Raw genomic sequence first — 20,034 nt, forward strand, 5'->3', positions numbered from 1 at the left:
TTTAGAGTTCTGGGTTTGAGTCCTGGCTATTCCACTTAACAGTTGTGCAACAATGGACAAATGACTTCACTTTTCTTAACTGATTTCCTCATCCTTAAAATGAAGGAGATAGGCTATCCTCCAGCTCAAAGAATTTCCTTCACAGAACTGTCTTAAGAAAAGTGTTTGATGAATCTTTAAAAAATTTAATAGTTTATTTTCCCCATATAAAAACAATTTTTAGCATTCATTTTTTAAAATTGAATTCCAAATTCCCTCCCTCCCTCCCTTTCCAGAAGACAAGCAATTTGATATAGGTTATGCATATGCACCAATGCAAAATGTATTTTCATGCTGACCATATTGTGAAAGAAAACACCTTCTCCAAAAAAAATAAAGAAAAAATAAAGTTTGATCTGCATTTAGACTCAACCAGTTCTTTCTCCAGAGATACATAGCATTTTTCATCCTAAATTCTTCAGAATTAACTTTAATCACTGTACTGATGAGAATAGCTAAGTTATTCTTAGTCAATATTGCTATTAGTGTATATTATGTTTTCTTCTGGTTCTTTTCATTTTATTTTGCATCAGTTCATGTAAGTTGTTCCAGGTTTTTTATGTTTGGTGAATCTTAAAGTACTATTAGTAGTAATAAAGTCTTTAGAGAGAACTCATATAATTGTTCTGTCAGGGCAACATGATGATTTTGAGAAAAATAGAAAGCAGTTCTGATTAAACTAACAGATATGTGCACATGTGTATATTTAAAAACAACTCCCACACCTGAATTTTGCTGAATAATCTTAAAACTACTTGTATACATTTCACTCTTTTTTCCTATCAAATTCTTTCTAAGTGATTCCTTTTCAACTACTAGTTGTGTTTTTAGACCATATAATCTCATATGAACATTTTTGTGCTGTTGATACCTTTTAATCTGTATATTTCTTTTAATAGCAATGATAATTGACAGGGTTTGTAAAGTTTCATCTTGAGCAATATACATAACATATATACACACATATATTAATGTAAATTATATAGTGACATGCACTCAAATTTACATATATTTTAATATAAAATATATAAATATATATTTTGTCATATATTTCACTGTGTTGTATATATTGTCCAAGATAGTAGCTCTAATACATATATATATATATATCACTTATACATATTGTTGCCATCAAAGATCTCTCTCTCTTTCTCCCTGTCTTTTTCCCCCATCTATGTCTGTGTATCTCTCTATTCATTAATTGATCCATGTGTATGTATATTTATATGTGCATGTGTGTTTGTATAAGTTTTTATTACTTGAGACAACTTTCTAGTTGATAAATCTTCTAAGTGTTTATTACTACTGTGTAATTTTCAAGTTAAGTTTCCATCATTGTTTTACTGTTATAGTTTTGGAATAAAAAGAAAAGTCTTAGATTTAAAAATTATTCTTAGGATTCATTTAAAATTTTTTTTAAGTTCCAAACTCATTTTCTCCTATCCCTCTCTCATCCATTGAGAAGATAAACAATATTATATTAATTATACATGTGAAATCCTGCAAAACATATTTCCATATTAATCATGGGGGGAAGCAAGAAAGATAAAGAAATTAAGAAAAACGTATGCTTTGATCTCCACTCAAATTTGATCAGTTCTTTCTCTAAAGGTAGATTGCATTTTCCACCATGGGTTTTTTGAAATTGTCTTGTATCACACTAAAAGACACCTTAGAATCTGTGAAGTTCCATTCCTCACAAAAAAAAAAATGGTGTGCCAAAAATCACATAGCTAGTAAGTCATAGAGTCTAGATTTGAACTCAGCTCTTCTTCAGAGGCAGTTCATGGCACAATGGATAGTATTCTGCTTCTAGGGTCAGGAAGAACTGAGTTCAAAATAACTGTGTAATCCTGGGGAAGTCACCTAACTTTCTTTTACTTCAATTTTACAATTATAAAACAGGTATAATAATTAATTCTTGGTGTTGTAAGGATGAAATGACATAATTGAGTCATTCCTTAATTGATAAATATCCAAAGAATATAAACAGTTTTCTGATGAAGTCAAAATAATTTATTGTCATATGAAAAAATGCTCTAAATCATTAATGATTAGAGAAATGCAAATTCAAGCAAATTTGAGATATTTGATATGGAATTCTGTGAAATGATCCAGTCTTTTTGGAGAGCAATCTGGAATTGTGTTCAAAGAGTTATTAAACTATCTATATACTCTTTGATCCAGCAATATCACTACTTGTCTTTTGTAAAAAGACAATTAGGGAAAAAGAAAAGAAACATATATGTTCTAAAATGTTTATAGTAGTTCTCTTTGTGATAACAAAGAACTTGAAATTGCAAGGATGCCTATTATTTGGGGAATTGCTGAACAAGTTATGATATTTGGTTGTGATGGAGTCCTACTGTGCTATAATAAAATATAAGCTCAATGACTTTAGAAAAATATGGAAGGACTTGCATGAAATCATGAAGAACAGAAAGAGCAGAACCAAGAAAACATTGTATACAGTAATAGCTATATAGTTTTAAGAATGACTTTGATTGAATAAATCATTTTGATTATTATAAATACTCAAATTATCTATAAAGGACATACAAAGAACAATGCTATCTGCATCTGGAGAAAGAACTGATAAATAGATATAGGTATAGACTTATTTTATTATTTTACAAATATTATATATTTGTGTCTAATGGTGACCATCTTTAGGGCAAAGGGGGAGGGGAAAATTTACATGATAATTTTGTTTTATATTTGAAAGGAATGGCAAATCATTCATAGTAAATTTGCAGTTTCAAGCAAAATCACCTTTTTTATTTTACTGTGTTATAGAAATTATTGTTTTATTTCATAAATCAAAATAAAAAAAATTTAAATGAGATAATATTTGTAAAAAGGGCTTAGCTTTGGCATTATGGCACATAGTAAGCTGTATAAATGCTTATTCTCTTTCCCCTCTCTGTAGATCTAATATTTTTTCCACGATAGCATTTGCCTTTCAAATTGTGCATCTTCCTCATTCTTTGAAATACGTTTTAAAAAATTAAGTTCTTGCTGGCATTTATATTACCCAAGTTTGTTATGCTTACTCATATATATACCTCTTTTCTCAAAATAATTGAGCCCATTAGAGATAACTTGATCTACATGCTTCTTAATTAAAATATACATCATGGCCTATCTACTCAACAATTAGCATTCTCTTAAATTAAAAAAAAAAAGTTGCTTAGTTTTTTTTTTAAGTATCTTTTCTGACAAAGCTTTGTATTATGAGAAATTCTTAAGGAATTAAGGGAGCAAATCACTTAACAGTGCATTTAAAATGTAATCTGAATGTTTTCATGGTTAATTTTTCACATAATAACAGTTATAGTTGATGATGACCTTGAATTTATGAATAAAAACTATGATTTTTGTATATTACTAAGCTGAAAAGTATATTTCATGATGTATTTTACATGCAGGAGAAATTATTGGAAAAAATATACTGAATTCTATACGAAAACTATGAAATGCTCTCTCCTCAAAAGTAAAATATTCTTTGTTAGCTTGTCTTTAGGTGTTTTCAACTTTTTGTGGCAACATAATTGACTTTTAAAAAACTCAAGAATACTACTTAGTCAGGCTAGGCTTCTCTGAAGAGTAAATAAAGCAGATTGACCAAATAATTTTAGTTTGTTCTGGATTATAGTGTGTATAACAGAATCTAGTCTCTACTACTTACTAGCAAAGGGATCATGGGAAAGGTATAAGCTTTCTAAATTTAATTTAAGATCAGATGATTTCTGAAGTTCCAACCTGCTTTAGCTGTGAAGCTGTGATAAAGAATAAAATGGACACTGAAGGAGTAGGATTGAGGAGAATGGAGTTGAGAGAATGGAGGAAGATAGGAAAGAGACTATACTCTTAGGCATGGGGATAAAGAAAATGGGAGTTGAAATTTTATAAGATATAAGACTAGAGGCAATAGAGATTGAAATTAATTGAATGGGAGGAATGACATGATCAGACTTACACATAATAAAAATCAGTTTATCAGCTGAGTTAAAGATGAATTAATGTGGGAAGAGAGCTGAGGCAGAGAGACTAACCAATGGCTATTGCAATAAACTATACAAAGGTGGTAAGGGCCTCTACCAGGGTAATTGTATCATAGGAGAAAAGGTAGTGTATGCAAAAGATGTTAAAAGGGAAAATTGACAGGATTGGGCAATGGATATATGGTTAAGAGAGTATAAAGTCAGGGAAGACACCTAAGTTGCAAGCCTGGCTAACAGGGAAGATGGTGGCACCCTGGAAACTAGTAGGGAAATTATAAGGGGGAAAGAATGGGGAAAAAAGGATAATGAATTCAGTGTATGACATATTAAATTTAAGAAGTGTACAGGACATCCAGTTTGAAATGTCCAGTAGACAAAGCTATCTGGACATCAGGAAAAAAGGTTAAGGTTAGCCAAATCTGAGAATCATCAGCATAGAGATCATAGTTAATAGATAAATAATTTATGAAAGTTTATGGGATCACTAAATTAATTAGAATATAACCCTAGGATAGAATTTTAGAGGACATCCAAAGTTAGTAGGCTTGGCTCCTATAAAGATTCAGCAAAGGAGCAGTCAAATCAGTAGGTACAGAGTACTAAGGAGAAAAGGGTGATCAACAGTGTCAAAGGCTGTAGAAAGGTCAAGAAGAATAAGAATTGAGAAGAGGTAATTAGATTTAGCAATTAAGAAATCACTGGTAACTGGAGAGAGCAGCTTCAGTTGAATGATGAGGCCAAAAGTCAGACAGCAGAGAATTAAGGAGAGAATGAGAGGAGAGGAAGTAAAGGCATCAATTGCAGATGGCTTTCTCATGTGGAACCTCCTTTGCCCCTGACTCCCACATGGGTGGTATGTTCTACAATTTTGAAAACTGGATGATGGAAGAATAAGACTGGCAAAATTAAAAAGCTGGGAAGAGTCAAAATAGGCATACAAGTACATTGTTAGTGGAGCTGTGAATTCTTACAATATTTTGCAAAGTATTTTGGAATTTTGCAAATAAAGTAACTAAAATGCCTGTACACTCTGTCCCACAAATTTCTTTTACTACTTTTATATCCTATGGAGAATACTAATAAAAAGAAAGTACACCAGAGCAGCACTTTTTATGATAACAAAGTATTGGCTACAAAGTTGATATCCTTCAATTAGGGGATGGTTAAACAAATTGTGATATGTAAATGTAATCAAATGTTATTGTACTATAAGAAATGATAAAACATAAAAAATCTTCATGAATTGATGCAGAGTAAATAAAATAAATTGATGCAGAGCCAATAAAATAAAATAAACAATGATACAATGCAAACAGAAAGAACACATAAATCAAGAGTGAATTTTGCAAAATTCTCAAAGCAAGCATGATTCAAAAGAAGAGTTATAACAAAATATCCACTATCCAACACTTCTGTAGAGGTGAAAGATCAATAAATATTGTACATTACGCATATTTTCAGGCAGCTGAGTGATGCAATGGATGGAGTGTCAGGCCTGGAGTCAGGAAGGCTCTTTCTAGGTTCAAATCTAGCCTCAAATATTGACCAGCTGTGTAACCCTGAGCAAATAATTTAGTTTTTGTTTCCTCAATTTCCTTATATGTAAAATAAGCCAAAGAAGAAAATAACAAAATAATCGAATATCTTTGCCAAGAAAGAATCAAACATGGCTTTAAAACAACACATTTTCAATATTTTGCAATGTATTGATCAGTCTTGCTGATTTTTAAATTGTCTTCTTTTTTTATCATAATTTTTGTTTTATGGTAGTTCTCTGGGAGAAGAAGGAAGAAGGAAACTGAAGGAAATTTTGGTGACATTAAAAAATGATATCAGTATTTTTTAAAAGAATAAGTTGATGAATGATTCAGGCATCGGGGGCTGTGCTAAACTCATGAGCTGCTCTGTTTTGAAGCCTCATCCCATAGTGGTATGGAATGAGGCACCATATTTTTCATGAAGCTTTTCCTAATCCCCCAAACTACTAAAGCTCTCCTTCCCAAATTATCATATATTTAAGTACTTTGTATATATTTATATTTACTAACTTTATATTACATTATAAATATTTACATGCATTTATTTCCCCTTATAGAATATAAGTACATTGTGAATAGGGATTTTTTTCAATTTTTTTCATTTGTATCCTCAGTTTCTAGAACAATGCCTAGCACATAATAAGTATTTAATAAATGCTTGTTGATTGTTGTTTATTTAATACATGGTATAGGCAATCAGTTCCCAATTTCTAAGATCTCAGAAACAAAATACCATAGTACCTTAAATGTACTGAGGATTAGAATTTGAGATGGCTTACTGTCCTCTTTGGAATAGGACATCTTTTGCCCCTGAGCTAAGATACTGAATTCTGAGATCTTGGGGGATTGCCTAAATTCATACCAGAATACTATGATGGGGACAATTATGAAATGGAGAGGGTTTTTTGTCTGTTACCCAATTCCAATGGTTAAAGATCCAGGGCATGCTGAAAAAGCGTCTGTCACCCTCACTATTCCAAGAGAAGCAACTTCAGAAGCATACAGCTATTTATATCAGTTCTAGCCTCCAATTCAGTATGAAACCTAAAGAGGAATAACTAGCACAGAAATCCAAGATCAAAGAAAACTTTGGAAAAAGAATGAAAAGTTTCATTTAAAAAATATTAAAGAAAACAACATCCTATAAAAATAGAATTGACTTAGTAGTAGATGAGGTATAAAACTTCACTGAAGAAAAGAACTTCATTAAAATAAGAACAGCCCAAATGAGAAAAAAGGTACAAAATCTCACTGAAGAAAATAATTTCTTTAAAATTAAAATTGGGCTGGTGAAAACTAATGACTTTAAGAGTCATTGAGAAACAATTATTTTAAATTCAGAAGAATAAAAAAAGTAGAAGAAAATGTGAAATATCTAATCAGAAAAAAATATGAATTGGAAAATATATCAAGGAAAGATCATTAAGCAATTATCAAACCACCTTTGAAAATCATTATCAAAGAAAAACTCATAGGAATATTACAGCCAAATTTCAAGATTCATAAGATAAGAAGAAAATATTTAAAGCAGTTAGAAAGAAACCATTCAAAGACTGAAGTTTTGTCACTCTGAAATAGCTTTCAAACTGGATGACAGTGGCTAATTTCAGTAGCAATTTATTGTTCTTCAGACCTAATCTTTGGTGAGGAATTTGTAGAACTCAAACCAGGGAAGGAGGGGGAGTAATTAAATTTTGCCATGGACTAATATAAGACTACTTTGGGAGTTCTGAAAACTTGAGGTTTCTGAGGCTGAACTGTTTCTGAGCTCCTGAAACTATGTAATACTCAGTACTCCAAGAAAGCAACAACAGGACCAGGCCAGATCTTCCTTCTTGAAGCACATAGAAGTCAGTTTTAATATCAAGTTAGAAATCAGGAAGTAAGTTAGGAAAACTAGCAAACAACAACAAAAGAATCCCAATATAAAAGTCATGATAGTGACAAGAACATTTTGACACAAATCTAGAAGAAAATAATGACGCAGAAGAAAACTACATTGACAAACAAAGCTTCAAAGAATAATTTAGTTTAGACATCAATTTAATTAAAATTTGGAAGAAATGATGCAAGAATGAAAAAAGAGGTAAAAATATTTTGGCCTCTGAAATGAGAATAGAAAAAGAAAAATAATGGAAAAGAAGTGAAAACTATGGAAGAAAGAAGTGGAAAAAGAAAGAATAACACAAGAAATTTTTAGAAAATTGCCTATGCAACAAACAACCTGAAACTTTAAATGGACCAAATAGAAACCAATGACTACATGAGATAGTAAAAACAAATATTAAAACAAAGGCAAAAGATTGAAAAAAATTGAAAACATAAACAATATCTTAGCAAAAAAATTACCTAGAAAACAGATAAAGGAGAAAAAATTAAGAATATTAGAGTACTTGAATGTCATAACAAAAAACTTAGACATTATATTTAAGTAAATCTAAAAAGAAAATTACCCTTTTAGAACCAGAGGGCAAATTGAATTGACCAGCAACCTTCTAAAAGGAACAGAAACATTATAGCCAAATTCCAAAGGTTCCAAGTCAAAGGGGAATAATACTCTAAGTAGCCCGAAAAAAAAATTATTTGAGTACTGAGGAGTCACAGTCAGGATCACATATAATTTAGCAGTCACCACTATAAAAGAATAGAGAAAGGCATACGCTCACATGTGCAAGTTCTCTTGAAAATAGTCTCTCAGGTAAATGTACATTTGGCAGTTGAGGTATGTAGCTAGCCCCACAGATTCATACTTTCTGCAATGGATTTTAAATTCTTGGCTTGGCAGTTCAGCTCAAGAGAGGACCTCAATGTCTGATACCTTACCTTGCCGGGTTATCTTCAGAATTTTCCTAAGACAATTCAAATGAAAGCAGTTCAATTTTTTGGCATGGCCCTAGTATAATGTCCAGATTTTGCAGACATAATGCGACCAATGCAATAGCTCTACAGACCTTCAGCTTGGCATGCAACCCAATACTAATCTGCCACACTTCATTTTGAGCCTCCCAAACACTGAGCTAGCTCTGACAATGCATGGTTTGATCTTATCATCTGTGTGGGCATCCCTGGAAATTATATTGGCAAGGTAAGTGAACTTACCCACAACATTGAAAATTTCTCCATTTTCTGTAATCAGTAGTTCCATGTTTGCATAGTGCACTGCTGACTGGTGAAGAATCTCTGATTTCTTGCTTATTTTTGGGCCAAAATTAGTACAAACAGCAGAGAATCAATCCTTACGTGGTTACAACTCAGCCTCAGAGGCTGCATTGAGTACCCAATCATCTGCAAACAAAAAGTTGCACATCAACTCTTCCTCCATTTTAATCTTGGTTGTAATCTTTTCAGATTAAATAATTTATCATCATTGTGGTAGCAGATCACGTTGTTGTTTTTGTCCTCAGCGAAGACATCTGGCAACATTGTGGAAAACATTGTTAAAAATCATGGGAACTAGCACATTGCCTTGCTTCACTCTATGGGTGACTAGGAAAGCATGAGAGCATTGTCCTTGTTCCAGAACCTGTGCACGCATGCCATCATGAAAATAGCATACACTACTGATAAACTTTGGGCAACTGAATTTTGCCATAATCTTTCATAAGCCCTCCTGACTGACAGTATCAAAGCTTTAATCAGCTCAATGAATGTTGTGTACAGACCTCTATTCTGCTCCTGGCATTTTTTCTGATGTTTTTGGGCAGCAAACATCATGTAAACTATTTCTCATTATTTCTAAAGTCACTGGCTCTCAGGTAGATGGCATTTTCCCAGCAAAGAATAATTCAATTAAGGAGCACTCTGGCAAGAATCTTCCAACAATGGCTAAGAGACAAATCATACACACACACACACACTCCTTGTGATTGTCACAGGACAACCTTCACAAAGATGGACAATGGAGACATTCTTGATCTCCTAAGAGATAACTTCCTATTGAAATCTGTATGAGCAGCGGATCCTTTGCATTGTAGGCTATTGACTATTGAGGTCATGTGTTGTACAAGTCTTCAGGAACAAGTAACAGTTGCTGTTGCTATTTCTGACTTTATTCCTCCCAAGGACTCCCAACATATCTGATAGTCTCTGCCTACTCTGTCATTAAAGCCATCCAAAGCTACACGCTTTTCAGTACTTTGATGAGGAGGGTCTCTAAGTATTTGTAAAATTTTTCTTTGACCTCATGAGAGTCATCTCCAGTTATCTTGATCTAAATCTTGTCAGATGGTTTGAGAGGAGAAAGTGAGATCAGTGGCTTTGCACAGCTCTCCCTAACTTAAATCCAGTTCATTTGCATTTCATGGTATGACCTCCTTGATGCTATGGTCATCTTCCAGAATGAAGAACAAACAGCAATCTTTGACCTCATCAGGGTTCATCATGGTGGAAGCTTACTCACTGATAATGATGATGTGGTACTTTACTTCAAGTTGAATACACATTGTTATGAGCCTGTCTTTACTCCTTTTTGGAGATATACAAATTTTTCGACTAATTATTTTTGATTGCAAGCCCATGGCATTCCCCTACTACGGGGGCCACTCCAAAAAATGTATATTCAACCCCAATTTCAGCAAGTTGGCCTTCATTTACCAACCTTTTTTAAAATAGTTTTTATTTACCAGATATATGCATGGGTAATTTTACAATATTGACAATTGCCAAACCTTTTGTTCCAATTTTTCCTCTCCTTCCCCCCCCCAGATGGCAGGTTGACCAATACATGTTAAATATGTTAAAGTATAAATTAAATGTAATATATGTATACATGTCCAAACAGTTGTTTTACTGTACAAAAAGAATGACTTTGAAATAGTGTACAATTAGCCTGTGAAGAAAATCCAAATGCAGGCAGACAGAAATAGAGGGATTGGGAATTCTATGTAGTGGTTCATTGTCATCTCCCAGAGTTCTTTTGCTGAGTGTAGCTGGTTCAGTTCATTACTGCTCTATTGGAATTGATTTGGTTCATCTCATTGTTGAAAATGGCCTCATCCATCAGAATTGATCATCATATAGTATTGTTGTTGAAGTATACAATTATCTCCTGATCCTATTCATTTCACTCAGCATCAGTTCATGTAAGTCTCTCCAGGCTTTTCTGAAATCATCCTGTTGGTCATTTCTTACACAACAATAATATTCCATAACATTCATATACCACAATTTATTCAGCCATTCTCCAATTGATGGGCATCCACTCAGTTTCCAATTTCTGGCCACTACAAAGAGGGCTGCCACAAACATTCTTGCACATACAGGTCCCTTTCCCTTCTTTAAAATCTCTTTGGGATATAAGCCCAGAGTAACACTGCTGGGTCAAAGGGTATTGCCAACTATGTTTTACTTAGAGCTGCTATTTGGATGTGGTACCTACTGAGTTCTCTCGTAAGAGCTGTTCATTTTTCAGGTCACCTGGATTTTTTGTTGTCCATGAATATGCTCATATTCTACATACCAATGGTGAGTGGAATCATCTGCAAACATTTTTGCTTTGTTGCTGTTGGTTTGACTGCAGGATGGGTTCTCTGCCTGTGGAGATGAGCAGTATAGATTAGGGTGAAATACAAATTTTAGGGTATCTTCTCACAATTTCCTCATACCAGGAGGTGAGAAATGTGGTCCTTTAAAAAAAAGGCTGCTCACACATACAACGTCTTGCTGAATCCTTCTGTTGCTTTAGTCTGGTAAGAAGATCCTATATTATTTTTTTAATAGTTTTTATTTACCAGATATATGCATGGGTAATTTTACAACATTGACAATTGCCAAACCTTTTGTTCTATTTTTTCCCCTCCTTCCCCACCCCCAGATGGCAGGTTGACCAATACATGTTAAATATGATAAATTATAAATTAAATACAATATATATATACATGTCCAAACAGTTGTTTTGCTGTACAAAAAGAATCAGACTTCGAAATAGTATACAATAATATAGCCTGTGAAGGAAATAAAAAATGCAAGCAGACAAAAAGAGAGGGATTGGGAATTCCATGTAGTGGCTCATTGTCATCTCCCAGAGTTCTTTCACTGGGTGCAGCTGGTTCAGTTCATTACTGCTCAATTGGAACTGATTTGGTTCATCTTATTGTTGAAGACGGCCACGTCCATCAGAATTGATCATCATATAGTATTGTTGTTGAAGTGTATAATGATCTCCTAGTCCTGCTCATTTCATTCAGCATCAGATCATGTAAGTCTCTCCAGATCTTTCTGAAATCATCCTGTTGGTCATTTCTTACAGAAAAATAATATTCCATAATATTAATATACCACAATTTATTCAACCATTCTCCAATTGATGGGCATCCTCCAGTTTCAGGCCACTACAAAGAGGATGCCACAAACATTCTTGCACATACAGGTCCCTTTCCCTTGTTTAAGATCTCCTGGGATATAAGCCCAGTAGTAACACTGCTGGGTCAAAGGGTATGCACAGTTGGATAATTTTTTGAGCATAATTCCAAATTGTTCTCCAGAATGGCTGGATGTATTCACAGTTCCATCAACATTGTACCAGTGTCCCTGTTTTCCCACATAGCCTCCAACATTGCGCATTATTTTTTCTGTCATTCTAGCCAATCTGACAGGTGTGTTATGGTATCTCAGAGTTGGAAGACCCTATATTCTAAGCTGCCTGTATGCAACATTGTGACTCTAGCTTTTTGTATTTTCACTTGACACTTTGTCATTCATTTGTCTTCATAGGACTTCAAAGGTAGATAAAACAATAAAATAGTATGATAGTGAAATGAACAGGTCATTATATACTTCAACAATACTATATAATGATCAATTCTGATGGACATGGCTCTCTTCAATAATGAGGTAAATTAAATTATTTCTATTTGTTCAATAATGAAGAGAACCAGCTACCACCAGTGAAAGAACTATGGGAAATGAGTGTGAACCACAACATAGCATTTCTACTCCCTCTGTTTTTGTCTGCTTGCATTTTTAATTTCCTTCTCAGGTTATTTATACCTTATGTATAAGTCTGATTTTTTTTGTGTAGCAAAATAATTGTATCTATATGCATACATATTGTATTTAACATATAATTTAACATATTTAACATGTATGGGTCCACCTGTCAACTAGGGGAGGAGGTGGGGGGGGGGAAGGAGGAGAAAAGTTGGAACAGAAGGTTTTGCAAGGGTCAATGCTGAAAAATTACATATATCTTGTAAATAAAAAGTTATAATAAAAAATTAAAAATAGTGCAATAGTAAGACAATAATTAAGTAATAAAATATTAAATTAATTAATGGTGGGTGATATCTTATTTTTAATTGAATTTGAGTAAGACAGAGTTGCATAAAGTTATCAGGCGCACTTTCTTTTGCAGAATCATCCAAGTCCAGTAGTAAGTGGCAAGACAAAAATGAAGATGACCGGCAATGGCCCAGGATGAAGTGGATGACCCCAGCATCTTCAATGTCTGATCAAGTGCTCCATAGTGCCTATTTCTGCCACTGTCATGGCCTTTTGAACCAAATTGCTTTCATCCTTTTATTTTACCAGGGAGCATCTCCATATGCTTGGGGCAGACTTCCCATGTCAGGTTTGAGGACCATTATCCTATTTAGCCCATCTTCCAAGACAGCTTTACTGAGGGGTGACCACTAAACATACTATAGCATCTTGGAGCCACAGGTGAGTTGGGTAGACACCAAAGTTGGATGGACAGCATTGAAAAAGGCTTCTCAGGGATCAGTACACCCCAATGTCATGGAATACTATTGTCCTGTAGAAAGTGAGGCAATGGTTTCAGCAAAACCTGGGAGCTGATACAGAATGAAGTGAACAGAACTATGAGAACAATTTATACAAAAAATAACAATATGACAAAGAAAAATAACTCTGAAAAATTAAGAAGTCTGATCATAAAATCACCAACAATGATTTTAGAGGGTAAATGATGAAATATATTACCTACTTCCTGATAGAGAGATGAAGGACTCAATGATATATTATATATAATCATATACTATCTATAGACACACAATAGCATTTGAGGTTTTTTTTCATTCTCAAGGTGGGGAGTAGGAAGGGGTCATATGGGTAAGAGAAAAGGCATTTTGCTAAGTATAAAAATTTAAAAATAAAATGTCGAAGACTAAAAGAAATGAAAGGATTCTAGATGGAATCCCCTTACAGATCAAATTACAATAAAACAAAACAAACAAACAAAAAAAGCATTATTACTTCATAGTTGTAACATGCTACCCTGGATCCACTAGTTGAAGCCTAAGTAGGTTAAATTACACTCTTCTCCCCAGGGTTCTCTGTTCTCTTAAGGGATATTTGGCAAGGTCTAATCTCTCTACAATGGCTCTAGTATACAAAGGTGTTGTTCCCCCAAAATATAGGAGGATGACCCTTGAACTTTAATCACTAACAGTCAGATTAACTTTCACACAGAAATATTTACTTCAAGAGATATGCAAATATAACTTACTTCCCCAATATGTGTCTTTCTTTCCTTATACTTCAGTGCTTGGATAAGGAAAGGAGATTGAGTTCCAGTAGTTCTCAGTGTATCCCTGAGGCTCTAGAAATTGGCACTCTGGTTTCTTAGGTTTTCCATACTGGACTGACTGACTGGATCACCCAGTTTAGCAATCTTAACTCCAAGATCACAATGGCTCTAAACTCTAATCCATTAAGGATTCCTTTGAGCACCCAAAACTGAGAAATATAAACAATAAAGAACCAAAAAAAAAAAAAAAAAAAAAAAAACCAACTAATCCCAAGCCATTGTCCCTGGGCCCAAACAGTTCCTGGCCCAACTTCAGAGCAATTCTCTATGATTTCTGAGGAGGCATAAACCATGCTCTTTTTAATTGTTTCCCCAGTGCCTTACAGCTAATGTTACAATATCTTCTGCAATCCTACGTGTATAGATGAAAATCAAATGTAAAGTTTTATGGCTTCATGGAATGAAGAATATTTCTTAAAGTTTCCCAAAGAAGAAAACAAAATAAGTAGCATTTTTACAAATTTACCAAATATCTCTGCTATCTTAATCTTATAGATTATTTCTCTAAGCACAAAGAAAAAATATTTTTAAATGGTTTCTACCTTGAACAGAAACTTGATGTACACTGAGCTTTCTAAGCTTCATGGAGCTATCCCCACAGGGATTTGGAGCCTGGGGTCAACTTGGCTTTGTCCCTTTCTCAAATGAGAACACTGTTCTGGGTAGAAATTGTTACAATGATTTCCTCAGTGCGTAAAGGCTAAGCACCTGAGATCTGTACAAAAAGTATCCCTTTCTACACAGGGCATACTAAGATTTTCTAGAGATAAAAGGTACTTGCCTGGCTTGCCACCAGACAAGGACCTAGAAGGAATTGTTTGGACAGTGCAGAGTTGAGGTGAAATGTAACAATACTTATTCAAACAGTTCTGTAAACTGCATCAAGCTTTGATGTTCTAAATCTAAACTTTCCAGGAAACTATAACAGTATTTATAAATCATTATCAGCCGTTTTAGGTATTTTTATTAATGTACATTTGTGAAAACCTTTTATATTAAGCATTTCTTTTGTATGTAGTAAATAAAAACCTTCATTATGAATGGAGAACAAATCTGAGGGTTCCACGTATAGGTGATCCCATAGAGGTCTAAGTAATTTTTTCTGGGTTCCCTATTCAAAAAACACCCTAAATCTCTTCCCACCCCTCATCTTTGCAAGTGCTATGGTAATCCAAATGGATTTGGAAACTAACCAATCAGGACAAGAAGAAAAGTAGATCAATAGAAGTAGCAAAGAATGTGATCTACTTGTGGATTTTAGACTCAAGCATTCTTACCCTATGAATCTGTAAGATATTTTGTTTTCACAAAAGGCAAGCAATCTAGTTCTGTTTAAATACAAAAAGAATAATATGAACATTTCTATGAGACAGTAGTAATCTAGTGATGCCAGATTTTTCACATTAAACATAACATCAATATTTATAAAGGACTTTAATACGGAACACATTAGTTTATCAAACCTTTCCCAGAAATCCAGAAATAACATTAGTACTTAGTCAAGCAATCTTCAAATTAAAATTTGCAAAATTATAATGGGAACTGACTTATAAAGGAACACTCTTGGGGATATGAGAAATGGGAGGAGATTGTACATTTGCAGCCTAGAAATATCTTCTTGCATAATTTCACTAGAACTTCATCCAAGGGAATTTCAAAAATCAGAAGTCCTGGTCAGAGAATCTCTCTACTGGTCCCCACAAAAATGAAGTGCCCAATTTTATCCCAGACAAGGTGCCATATGTAACACATGTTAACTCAATTACATGAGGGCCAGGTAGTTTAGATTTCATGCTTCCCTTTGTAAATTTAGGTTTTCTGCAAATAGCTTTAGCCTCCACTAATGATGTTCACTCAATTGTAGGGAATGTTCCATTTAGCTATTCACAAGCTACTCAAAGATACAATCTTCAATTGCTCCTTTAAAGGTAAATCTTCCTTTGAAAAAAAATCTATTGAAAGACATGACAAATAGTTCCTTATAGAAAATTGACTTGAAGAATTGCCAAAGAATTACAATAACAATATCTCACATTTTCATGGCACTATATACATATCTATCTTCAAGTCAATTCTCCATGAGGAGCCATTTGTAATAAACACACATATGTTTGTGTGTATATATACATATACATATGTGTGTGTACATACACACATACATGTTATAAATAATTAATCTGATCAGCCAATAAGCATTTATTTGACACTTATTATGTACTAGGAATTATTTCAGGTGCCAAAGAAACAATGATGCTGGAACTCAGTCTTCCCAGAAATCATCCAGAGTCAGGATTACTAAACATCTTTATTCTTGATCTTTTATGGTCAAGATCAGGGGATTAGGTCTAGCAATCTCACACGCACCTTCCTCCCTCAAACGCCAGGAGGGACTGAGCATGAGTGTCTCAATTTTCTCCTCCTACTCCTCCCACACACGTCACTTCCCCCTCTTTGTCCCACCAATCAAGTCAGCACAGAACAGCTGGGGAGGGTCAACCTTCAAACAAGTTAATAGGGAACTATCCAATTGGCAATTAGTCTCACATGCTCCATTATCCAAATGCATTTGCTCAGTTCTAGCCCTTTACACAATGACAAAAATTAAATATCCCTGCCCTCAAGGAAGTGATAGGTTGACTTAGAAAAAAAAAATTTATTCATATATAAGCATAAGTTAAATAGATACAAGGTAACAATGGTAGTGGTGGTAGAGGTAGTGCTATGCATGTGTGTCTATGAGTGGTTGTCATGGAATTTGAAGTAGTCACTGAAGGTATTTTTATTCTTATTTTATTGATAAGGAAACAGATTCAGAATGAATATGTGCCTTGCCACAAATATCACAGTGATTTGCAGAATCCAAGTCTTCTAACTCTAAATATACACCATTATACCACACTGCCTATTTATTTTGACCTAGCATCCTCTGATTCAAAAGTACTTACAGAGATAATAATCAAAATTCCTCCTACCTGGTAGCTCTTATGTACTTTACATAGAAATGAGATTGAGATCTCAGAACCCATTTTTAACATGTGTATAACAAAAGTCACCAATGCAATTAGCACCCTTGTGGGCAATCTCCTAAGAGAAACTAAGGATTGAATTATTTGGGAATATAATTTGTCCTCACGAGACACATTTGTAGGAAAATATGTACATCCTCTATCAATTGGGGAAATAGAGTTAATTTCAATTTCTAGAGCTGTTAAGCTGCTATTTTTTAAGAACATTAAATTCCCTTTAAATGAAAACAAACAAATAGTATGCCTGTCAGACTGTATGCCAATATGAATGCAGGTTGCCAACAAGTTGTAATTAGGACCTGTAACCCGATCTATTTAAATGCCTGTGACAAGAAAGTGAACATAAAACTAATTTTCATTTTCAAGGAAAAAAATTTTAATCAAAAATTTGAAAAGTAAGTGACATTCCTTTAGACCTGTCCTATGAATAGTGTATCATGTTGAGTTCTTTAATCACAGCATTTTTAAAAATATCACACTGAGTGATCCTACTTTTAATTATGCAGAGTTGTTTTTTTGGAAGAGTCTCTTCCCTGCCCGACAAAAGGAAATTGGCTGGGATAAATAATTGCTATCACATCCCACCCACCCACCCAAGCACAGGTACCATCAACTAAGCCATATTTAAAATCACTTTACCTACTCTTTGACCATGCTTTGAGATACTTCCCATTGAAATCACCACCATATTTTCATTTTAAAAAATTCTGACTCTTATGAAATCAATACCAATAATATAGTCAACATGAAGAATGATATAGAAAACACTTCCAATCATTCTGCCTATGTGCTCTCCCTCATTTTATGAGGGAGTAAATAAAATCAGTGCTGTGGGCTCATAGATTTTGTTCCTACTTAACCCGAGTATTTGAGGTAGCCTTAAAAGTCATAAAATGAATAAATGAACATTTTGAGAATGAGAGGTGGAAGCAAGGTGAGATAACTGAAAATGTGTACAATTATTGTAAAGACTTGTAAGAAAAGGGTTAAACCCAGTGTGAGTGGAGATCTTCAAACTTTTCCCCTTTCCTACAAGAAGATATTTATTTCCTCCCCTTATACGATTTGCATAGAACAGGCAAGCAAGATTGTTTCCCAAATACAAAAATAAGACGTCTTGCATTCCAAAGACCATATAACTTATTCTAATAAATGTTATTTTTAAAAAGTACAAAGATATATAACTCAATGGCAAGCTATAATTGGGAAGCTAGATAGAGAATAGAATGCTGATCCAGAAAAATTCATCTTCCTTAGTTCAAATCTAGCTGACTAATCCTGAACAATACACTTAACTCTGTCTGCCTCAGTTTCATCATCTATAAAATGAGTTGGAGAAGATTATGGCAAACCACTCCACTATCTATGTTAAGAAAACCCCAAATGGGGTCCCAAAGAGTCAGACACAATTTAAGTAATAAATAACAGAACTGTAATTTACTCAGTAACTCTTTCAAGTCCTTGTAATTGGACAAAGAAATAAGTTGTTTTAAAAGCATCTCAGATAGGCTCAATTCAAGTCTTATAGCCTATTTAAAATCAGGTTTAGGAAGATGGGGCTAGTCTTCATAATAATAATAATAATAATAATGATAATAAAAAGAATAGCAGCAATGATAACTAGCATTTATTTAGCTCCTACTATGTGCCAAGGACTGCACTAAGTACTTTATAATTATTATCTCATTTTCTTACTCACAAAAACCCTGGGAGGTAGATGCAATTATTATTTCCATTTTATAGTTGGGAAAACTGAGGCAAACAACTTCAGTGACTTACTCAGGGCCATACAGCTAGAAAGAATCTGAAGATTTTAACTTAGATTTTTCTGACCCCAGGTCCAGTGATCTATCTGCTGTGCCACCTAGTTCCATAGAAATATTAAAATGGCTTGCTTAAGGTCATAGTCAATCAGCAGCAGTAGACAGATTTTGACGTAGGCTCTTTGACTCCCCATTCAACATTATTTCCAGCTATAGTGGAATTAAATTTTACATTGGTTAGTCTTTGTATAGCTTGTTTTTTTCCCCAATTCAGTCTAAACTTCTTGAGAGAAAATTTATTTCATTTTAAAAATCTTTGTTTCCATTGTGCCTTGCACAGTGCCAGCATCAATTGATCTTCAGTTGTGTAGTCTTTCAGATTCCTTTAATGAAGTAGGGACAATAGACTATGTGGGTCAAGAAGATTAAACCACCACCACCACTGTCCCTCACTAACTCCCTTTTCACCTACATGGAGTCAAGGAATGCTTCCCCAGCTATCCTCCCACAGCTATCCTCCAGGGGAATAACACTGACAGAGATACTTTTCAGCCACTGTTTCTGCAGATATTATGGTCCCCTATCTTTTTAACAGTCATAGCTACTGAAAATCCAGAAAAGGAAGTGCTTGCCACAAAAATTCATGGCAAATATAAAATATTTAAGCATCAGAAATAGATATGGTTTTGTCTGTGGAAATGGTATGAATGTAGATAATTCTTGCTAAAAGGAAGGCTAAATTTGATGGGTTAGCTCTTGAGCTTGGAAGTTTTGAACTGCACAAGGTTAAAGCCATCTGGTGTCTGCCCTCAGTTCATCATTACTGGTGAGCTCCTAATGGTGTGGTACCAGCCAAAATGAGAATAGCAAAATTTCAATAAAGAAGAAAGAGTAAAGATAAAATTGACATTGAGAGTTTCTGCGTGATCATGAGAGGTAGTATAACATAGTAGAAAGATTATAAGATGAAGGCATCTTTTTAAATGTCAACTTTTCTATTTATATGTCCAAACTTTGGGCAAATCATAGCTTTTCTTTACCTCCATTTCCTCATTTATAAATGAGGGAGTTATGAAATGAGGATTAAATGAGTCTGAAGGTCATAAAGGTATTATGATA

At 34.0% G+C, this 20,034-nt stretch overlaps 1 protein-coding gene across 19 annotated transcripts in view; it reads left to right on the forward strand.

Moving 5' to 3' along the window:
* LOC141550964 (uncharacterized) overlaps positions 1–20,034 on the forward strand; it is a 272,765-nt gene that overhangs the window by 152,986 nt on the left and 99,745 nt on the right. For 14 of the 19 annotated variants that reach the window (XR_012484743.1, XR_012484741.1, XR_012484746.1 and 11 more), the window contains 2 exons: positions 10,992–11,044; positions 12,933–14,326. The exons of 1 other annotated variant lie outside the window; for it this stretch is intronic. Coding sequence is in view for 10 of the 18 variants with exons in the window: in XM_074282128.1 (XP_074138229.1) it covers positions 10,992–11,044; positions 12,933–13,213 (334 nt within the window). In the remaining 8 variants the exon portion in view is untranslated. Of the gene's footprint in view, positions 1–10,991; positions 11,045–12,932; positions 14,327–20,034 lie in introns of those variants that run through there. 4 more of the 19 variants (XM_074282124.1, XM_074282125.1, XR_012484749.1 and 1 more) reach the window with 2 other exon arrangements.

This window comes from Sminthopsis crassicaudata, chromosome 1, assembly GCF_048593235.1.
Source record: "Sminthopsis crassicaudata isolate SCR6 chromosome 1, ASM4859323v1, whole genome shotgun sequence".
NCBI lineage: Eukaryota > Metazoa > Chordata > Mammalia > Dasyuromorphia > Dasyuridae > Sminthopsis > Sminthopsis crassicaudata.